Source organism: Cucurbita moschata, unplaced genomic scaffold, assembly GCF_002738365.1.
Source record: "Cucurbita moschata cultivar Rifu unplaced genomic scaffold, Cmos_1.0 Cmo_Scf00045, whole genome shotgun sequence".
Classification (NCBI taxonomy): domain Eukaryota; kingdom Viridiplantae; phylum Streptophyta; class Magnoliopsida; order Cucurbitales; family Cucurbitaceae; genus Cucurbita; species Cucurbita moschata.
Genome location: NW_019268561.1, coordinates 1080998 through 1088963, shown reverse-complemented (window position 1 = coordinate 1088963; position 7966 = coordinate 1080998). Strand labels below are relative to the sequence as shown.

Below are 7966 nucleotides of genomic sequence, written 5' to 3'. Positions count from 1 at the left end.
TTTTTTTTTTTTTTTTTTTTTTTTTTTTTTTTTTTTTTTTTTTTTTTTTTTTTGTCCGCTTCTACTCAATGTAGACAGATCAACGGGAAGAGATCGGGATTGAAGTAGATGGGAGTTGCTTATCAACGATATCACTTTTTTTTTATATTTTATGTTTAGCTATAGGTGGAGATGGGAGATTAAATCTTCCATCTCTTAAACAGAGATACATGTTTTTTAAGCTATATTCAGGTTGATGTCTCTGTCCTCACGAATTGAACATGTAGAAAAAGTTTTTATTTTCTCGATTTTACTACTTTTGCTATAGCCACGTGGCACTGAAAATATGACAATTATTGCTGTACTAAATGAACATGTTTGGAAAGAGGAAGAGATTGAGAAGCAACGGTGTTTTTTTTTAGCATACTTCTATGATAAAATTTGTGTTCATCTTTGATCTTTTACTTGTCTATAGATCTATTTAATTGACTTGTTTTGACCACATCGAGGGAGAAAAAGGGGACGCTGCCGAGAGAGAGAGAGAGAGAGAGGAAGAGGAGACTATCCAAGAATGTAGTGTACAATCATGTAGTGATGAAAACGACCAACGTGTGACACTTGAGTAAATGAGAGGTACATGAATAAACCGACACCACATTCGAATGAGGAGATCTTGAAGATAGGATAATAAAGAAATGCTTAATAAAATTGAAAGTTAGTATATATACCAACAAGGTGCACTTTTCTTTTTGGTGACTCAATCATGGAAACTTCATGGTTAAACGTGCTTTTAATGGATCAGTTCTATGTTGGGTTACCTCTTGTGAAGTTTTCTAAGATGTGTGTGAGGAAAAATCATGCTAGAAGGACTTATCATATGAACTCCATGGTTAAACGTGTTTTGTTTGGAGCAACTCTATGTTGGCTGACCTCGTGGGAATTTTCTTAGAACGAATGTGAGTAAGGACAAAGCCCAGACCTAGACCCTCACCGTCCAGCCTAACCCATTCACGCCCTCAACTCACCTCGACCTAGTATGCCTTCAACCCACCTCGGCCAAGTAGTCGATATCCTAGCCCGCACGCAACCTAGAATCCTGCTCCAACCCATGCATCCGACCTGACCCAAACCTCAACCCACCGCACCGTAACCCTGTGACCCATAACTGAACTTGCGCACCCGCCCTAACTTGGCATTGCGACCTGTGCCTTTCTCCACTGACGACTCGACTCGGCTTCAACAGCTCCAACTCAGTGAGGTCAGTATTAGCCTCGTTCGACGTATGCATCAAGTAATTGACTTCATTGTTGGCTTGGTTGGACGAATTGTAAGACATATGATGATGTGTGCCTCAAGGCTCCTGCATATGTCATGACTATGATTGCTTAACATGTGTTATGGTATGCTATGCTATTCTATTGTATTCTATGTCATGTTCTGTTATGCTCTATTATGCCATGTCATAAGTTATGCTATAATATGATTATGCCAAGTTGAAGAATCTATATATTATGTTAAGTATGAAAGTTATGGCAAGTATTACGTATACATGTCTCGTAGGCTCGTTATGTCATGATTGAACAGAGGTTTGATTTACATCATAAACTCATGTCATGATTTTAAGTCATGGGGATCTCATGCATGTATGTATATTACGTGCATCAAGATATTTTATTGATATGTAATGTATGGATACATATCTTATGATATTTATGTTTGTTATGATATTATGTAGGTCATTTCCCTTCGTGGTGTCTGGTAGCATGAGCGTGTGTTAACTCAACGAGCTAGACTTAGGGGGTACGTGTACTAGCCCACCTGGTTTGTCCACTTGTTCGTGTTGAGCTGTGTGTAGGGAAGTACTACATATTCAACCATGTCCGGATTGAAATGATAGGTCCCATCATATTGCATGTAATTGCATTTCTTGACCCTAACAGTGGGATTTCTTATTAAGTAGTTATTAAAACACTCAAGCCACGTTCTAGTCTTATTTTTCAGGTAAAGGTAAGGAACCCCTATATGAATGACAACATCGCAGTGATGACCATAAAATTAAAGTTAGGGTAGATGCCCTTAGGTTAGATCAAGATATTATTTTATTTTTTCTTTATTTTATATAAATTCACCTTATTTATTTTTAGTCTTATTATTTGAACGACTTTATTATGAATGTTTAAGTTCACGACATCATTTATAAGATGTGATTATAACATTAGAGTCTCCTTCTAATTTTAAGTCATAGTAAGCTTCGATCTCTACAGACAATCAAAATTATTTTTGGAACCAAACATGTCGGAGTAAGAAAAGCGATATGACCCACAAAATTTCGGGACAAAATATAAAATATTGTTAGGTAAGATATTTTGAAATTCAATATATAAAATGCTTCCTTTAGGGTTGAAAAGGACAAGGGATGATGATAAGGGTCATGGTGATGGGTAATCTGATCCAAAATGCAGAGAAGAGGATGGAAGGAGCTGCTCAATTATATACATATATATACATAAATATATAATAATTTGTAACCAAATATTTAAATATTCTTATGTATTTTATATATTTGGCGGTATTAATTTCAATATGGGTTTTAAAATAGTGGCTTCAAAATAGATTAATAATGAAAGTCAGCCAATGATTGATGAGCAATGGACAAAATTTCAAAACAGTAATTTTGCATTTTCAAAAGTTTCCTGTCTATTTCAATCCGTGTTGGACCGATCGATATACTTTTAAGTTCACTAAAATGCGTCATATCAATAAAGAAGGCGTCATATATTCATAATTTATTAAAATTCGTCCTTAATATTTATTGGATACAAAATTGTAACAGCCCAGATTCACACTAGTTGATATTGTCTTGTTTTAGCTTTCCTTCAAAGTTTTTAAAATTCGTATGCTAGGGAGAGGTTTTTACACTCTTATAAAGGTTTTTGTTCTTCTCCTAAACTGACGTGGGATCTCACAATCCACCTCCCTTCGGGACTAGCGTCCTCGCTGGCATTCTTTCCTTTCTCCAATCGACGTGGGACCCCATCAAATTCGGAAAGATTTCCGCACCTTTGTAAAGGTTGTTTCATTCTTCTCTCCAAGGGACGTGGGATCTCACAAAGATCATTTTTTTAGTAACTTCTCTCCTCTATATCTAATCGTACAAAACTATCAGTCTCATTATGACATTTTCGATAGATAATTTCTCGAAACTTACACACAAAACTAAGAAGCAAACATAGTAATATAAAAGTGTTGGGTTAGAAAAGAGAGATATGCAGCGCATAGAATAAGATTGGACAGATAGAGTTAAAGAAGTATGGAAGAGAAATGGATTGCCTTTAGAACCACCGCCAAAGACGAAGACAAGGACAAGGACAAGGACAATGCATGCAGCAGCTGGTTGCTGTGTGTGTTGTTTATGCTTGGGGTGACAACACCCTTAAACCCATGCGGGACATATTGGGTTGCCGACTGCCATTGTCCCTCTCATTGCAGGCCTTCATTATAACCTTCCATTGCTCATCTGTGTTTTCCACTGCCACATTCCAGCTGCAGACCACCAAATCCATCTACCGTTTTAACTTTTAACTCATCGTTAAACTGCCTTTCTTTTTGGGCTTTAAAATCGCTGGCACTTCGTCTAGTGTCCACACCTTCTCCCCGCTAACATATCGCTCAGTGTCTAGTTCTGATACGATGTAAGATCCCACATTAGTTGGAGATGAGAACAAAACATTTTTTTATAAGAGTATAGAAACTTCTCACTAACAAACATGTTTTAACTTTTAACTCATCCTTAAACTGCCTTTCTTTTTGGGCTTTAAAATCGCTGGCACTTCGTCTAGTGTCCACACCTTCTCTCCGCTAACATATCGCTCAGTGTCTAGTTCTGATACGATGTAAGATCCCACATTAGTTGGAGATGAGAACGAAACATTTTTTTTATAAGAGTATAGAAACTTCTCACTAGCAAACATGTTTTAACGGGAGACTCGAAGGAAAAGTCCAAAGAGAACAATATTTACCAGCAGTGAGCTTAGACTATTACAATTTTCATATCTGGCGTCAATCATTTTGTGATATTTGAGTCTTTTATAATGGTTTGAATTTGTATCCAACTTAAACAACACCCATTTGTACATTTTTTACGATGTGTTTTTAATTGTGGGGTTATTTTTTGTTTTTAAATTGTGTTAATTTTACTTTTGTTTTAATTACTTTTTTCATGTCCATTTCTTCCAAATTCAACATTTGAAATCTCAAAAATGTTTATCATTCATACATATTTTTAATTTGTAGTTTAAAACAAATAGACGGGTGATGATAAATATTTTTTGGTCATGTAATCTCCCAAAGTTGGGAGGAGCGACCCCCTATACGTGGCAGTTCTGCTTACTATTCGCATTATGAACATCCACTCCATAAGATGGATCTATTGTGCATGGTAATCCAAGTGAATTATCAAGTCACACGGCCTTAACCAGCCTCATATCTAACTTAATGGTACCATACCGGATTGAAAAGGAAAGTGGAAGCTTCACAGACATTGTATCAGTTGTTATCGACCTAACAACTACCTTTGTTTACCAGGGTTGTCGTTGTGGTTTTCTAGGTCCCTAGGGTGGTTTGACGGTCTTGACATGGATTCACATCTCCAAGTTTCTCGGTTCTAACTCCTCGAGTCTAGTTCGATCGAGAGCACTAGGGCTACACCATCTAATGCGCTCGGACTACTGGAGGCATTCCATCCTATGTCATTATCTAGCCAAATTGATGCTCACACCATTGTCTTATTATGTTTCCGCTACTAACACTCTACATGTAGAATCACACATTCAATCACATACAATTATTATACAGTAAATCATGCATACAGTCACACATGCTCTATGAGACGATAGCATTCATCAAGCACTTAGAGTGCAGATACACAAATTTCTATTCTTCGTTTTAACACGATTATTTACATAAGTAGAAAATAGTCTATTACATCATACGAGGAATTCAGTTATGCCAGTAACAAGAGTGACTAATCTCATGCTTATCCAATCGTCCTGGCTTAGGTCATACCGAATCTATCCACCTTGGATTTTGTTTTTCTAGCATGCATCCATTACCAAGCTATCCATACAAGTATTACTTCCTAGAATCTGTGTGTTTACTTACATGAGTGTCGCGTGCCTTCTCGAGTTCGCTTTTCTTCTAGTAAGAGGCTCTAAATTTTTTGAAAAACACACTTGTAGGCCCTAATTCAAACGTAATTAAGGTCAATATCTAAATCAAACGAAAATAAATATAAATTGTTGAAGAAAGAACCAGATATTTCTTTTTTTCCTTCCATAATATTATATTATAATATATAATTATTATCAAAGGTTAAACGAAGCAAAAAGTAGTTCCCATGCGCGGTTGGTAGCATTTTCACATGTGCAACCATGTGCTACCAGCGTTCAACTGCGAGCCCGACTAACGGATCAGATCAGATCAAGTCAAGTCCAAACAACGCATCGCCACGGGAAGCTTGACTCGTTGTTGCAGCCATATTGTGATACATGTTGATCTCCTGCCTAAATAGCCATATTGAGATACATGTTTTTCGTAAGCTATCGTATTCATTATTTCGTTTTTCGTAAGCTATCGTATCCATTATTTCTCACCTTCAACTTCAGATTGTCCAGATTCAGATGAAAACTCGCTTTCGTAACTTCTTGCCCAGGACTCAGTCTCACCTTCAACTTCAAATTGTCCAAATTCAGATGAAAACTCGTTTTCGTAACTTCTTGCCCAGGACTCGGATAGACTTAGTTTCTTCACAAAAGTCGTAGACCCTTAGGCTCACTCAGATAGACTTGTTATTCACAAAAGTCGTAGACCCTTAGGCTCGTTTTCATAACTTCTTGCCCAAGACTCAGATAGATTTGGTTTCTTAACAAAAGTCGTAGACCCTTAGGCTTAATTAAAAGATTCTAATGTTAGATGAATACGATTCTCGTATGATATTGTCCACTTTGAGCATAAGGCTCTCATGGCTTTGCTTTGGGCTTCCCAAAAGGCCTCACACAGATAGTATTTCTTGATTATAAACCCATGATCCTTCCTTAAATTAGCCGATGCAAGACTTTCATCCAACATCTAACACAAGAACTAAAACGAAATCCCAAATGGGTCATTGAGAATAAGTAGCGAAAAGAATGGCGTTTCGATTAATATTTTCAATTTCATTATGAAAAATGTTAAATATCGATAAATTTGGCACATTCCAAAACGGTGTTCCTAATGAATATTTACGGGGAAACACTAACACATTTAGCAATTTGGCAACTATTTGTTAAAATATCATCACTGGACCAATAGGATTAAGCCCAATAATCATTTAGCAATTTCGCAACTATTCGTTAAAGGCCCAACAGAGTCCAGCTCAATGATGGTATGAGTTGATTGTCTATCTATTTTAGGAAAATGAGATACCTAATTATTTTAGGAAAAACACTCACCTATCAACACAGAGTTCTTCAGCATACTTTGTTCTCACTCACATACATTTTAGGAAAATGTTCAGGAGGTCACTCAACATAAAATTGCTCATTTTCATTCTAATATGATCTTGGTTCATTCGCGTACTCCTTTACTCGTGTTACATTTTCAGCATGCTTTGTTAGAAAAATTCTCATGAGCTTACCAAATATAGGATTGCTTCAAACAAAATACACTTAATTTTGAATTCTTATGATTGAGCTGTGGAGAAGAAATGTGCATATTGGTCTTTCTTAGTCATCCGATCACTTTCATTTAGATGTAATCTTGGTTCATTCAAGTATGTTTTTTGACTCAGGTATCATAAGACCAAGTTAAAAAATCTACGTGTATAAATTAGGACAGGAACTTCATTGGTACAAAAGCGTTCTTGATGAACCCTAGGCTCAAATCGAATAATATCACGAATAATTTTAATAGATAGCAAAATTTGAATATTTGTAAATATGGCAACTTTCCTTTTAATTGTGAAAGTGATAAATTGATTGAGATCGATCGTTGAAATGATAATTGATAATTGATAGAAGAAATTCATTTATTTGTTTCTCTTAAGCCACTCAATGATACCTTTCTCAGCTTCAGAAAGTTCATCCTTGTTCTTCAAAGATCCTTCAACAAACTCAAAATAATCTTTGTAATTTCGCTTGTAGAAACTCTCCAATCTCTGTTAATTACAAACCCAATAACACAAATTTCAAAACATTGATCGAATCCAAATTACAAGTTACAAATTACAAGAACACTTACCTCCTTGTCGTTCTTTTCTTTGTTTTCTTCAGATTTCTTTAGGTACCCTAACAACACATAAAATGTTTGGATTGAAAGGAAAATCAAGCATTATAAAATGGAACACAGAGGGCAGAATTAATGCAGCACACTTTTTAGGAGCTCGGTTCTGGAGTCCACGGCGGCGGCCACGGCGGCAGATAAGAGGAGGCCTCTGCGTTGGATGTCAGAACTGGCGGAGGTGGAGGCGGAGGTGGTGGCGGTGGTGGTGGGTGGCGTTTTGGGTTTGTTTCTCTGGACGGATTGGACGTTTGAGGAAGCGAATTGGTTGAGAGTGAGGGCGAGAGCCATCAGGATGTTTTGGCCGATGGAGCTCATGGGAATGAGAGAGTGTTGGGGTTGTGGATGAGGTTGATGAACAGATGAGGCTTTCTTGGTCCATATCCCCTCCTCCTCTAATAAACTCTTCTTTTTATTTAACCTCGGTCCCACGTCGTTTGGAGAGACGAACATCTCCAAACAAAGCTTATATACGTGTGGAAACTTCTCCTTGACATATGTGTTTTAAAATCATGAGACTGACGGTTATACGTAATGTGTTAAAACGAACAATATCTATTAGCGGTATGCTAAGGCTATTACAAATGATATTAGAGCCAGACAATGGACGGTGTGCCTGTTAGTGAAGTTCAAAAACCATTTCTCAAATTTCACTCGAAACTCAATAAATAAT

At 36.8% G+C, this 7966-nt stretch overlaps 2 protein-coding genes across 3 annotated transcripts in view; one reads left to right on the top strand and one right to left on the bottom strand.

The window, feature by feature from the left end:
• Window positions 1-253, top strand: part of LOC111434644 — a 1480-nt gene extending 1227 nt beyond the window's left edge. For both annotated transcript variants that reach the window (XM_023072110.1, XM_023072109.1), the window contains exon 3: window positions 75-253. In XM_023072110.1, the coding sequence (XP_022927878.1) occupies window positions 75-108 (34 nt within the window). In that variant the 3' untranslated portion in view covers window positions 109-253. The remainder of the gene's footprint in view (window positions 1-74) is intronic.
• A 6699-nt stretch (window positions 254-6952) lies between these two features.
• Window positions 6953-7685, bottom strand: LOC111434615. The gene is made up of 3 exons (XM_023072080.1): window positions 7386-7685; window positions 7255-7301; window positions 6953-7171 (listed from the first exon to the last, which is right to left on the bottom strand). Exons 1-3 carry the CDS (start codon window positions 7609-7611, stop codon window positions 7043-7045), a joined length of 402 nt encoding a protein of 133 aa, XP_022927848.1. The 5' UTR covers window positions 7612-7685; the 3' UTR covers window positions 6953-7042.
• Between the last annotated feature and the right edge of the window lie 281 nt (window positions 7686-7966).

What these genes read in the sequence shown, in the direction of transcription:
- LOC111434615 (XM_023072080.1), bottom strand. Translation starts at nt 7,611, where the DNA reads ATGAGCTCCATCGGCCAAAACATCCTGATGGCTCTCGCCCTCACTCTC. An exon ending in CAGAACCGAGCTCCTAAAAA is followed by an intron (nt 7,302 to 7,385) that starts GTGTGCTGCATT and finishes ATGTGTTGTTAG; the next exon opens with GGTACCTAAAGAAATCTGAA. An exon ending in AAGAAAAGAACGACAAGGAG is followed by an intron (nt 7,172 to 7,254) that starts GTAAGTGTTCTT and finishes TGTAATTAACAG; the next exon opens with AGATTGGAGAGTTTCTACAA.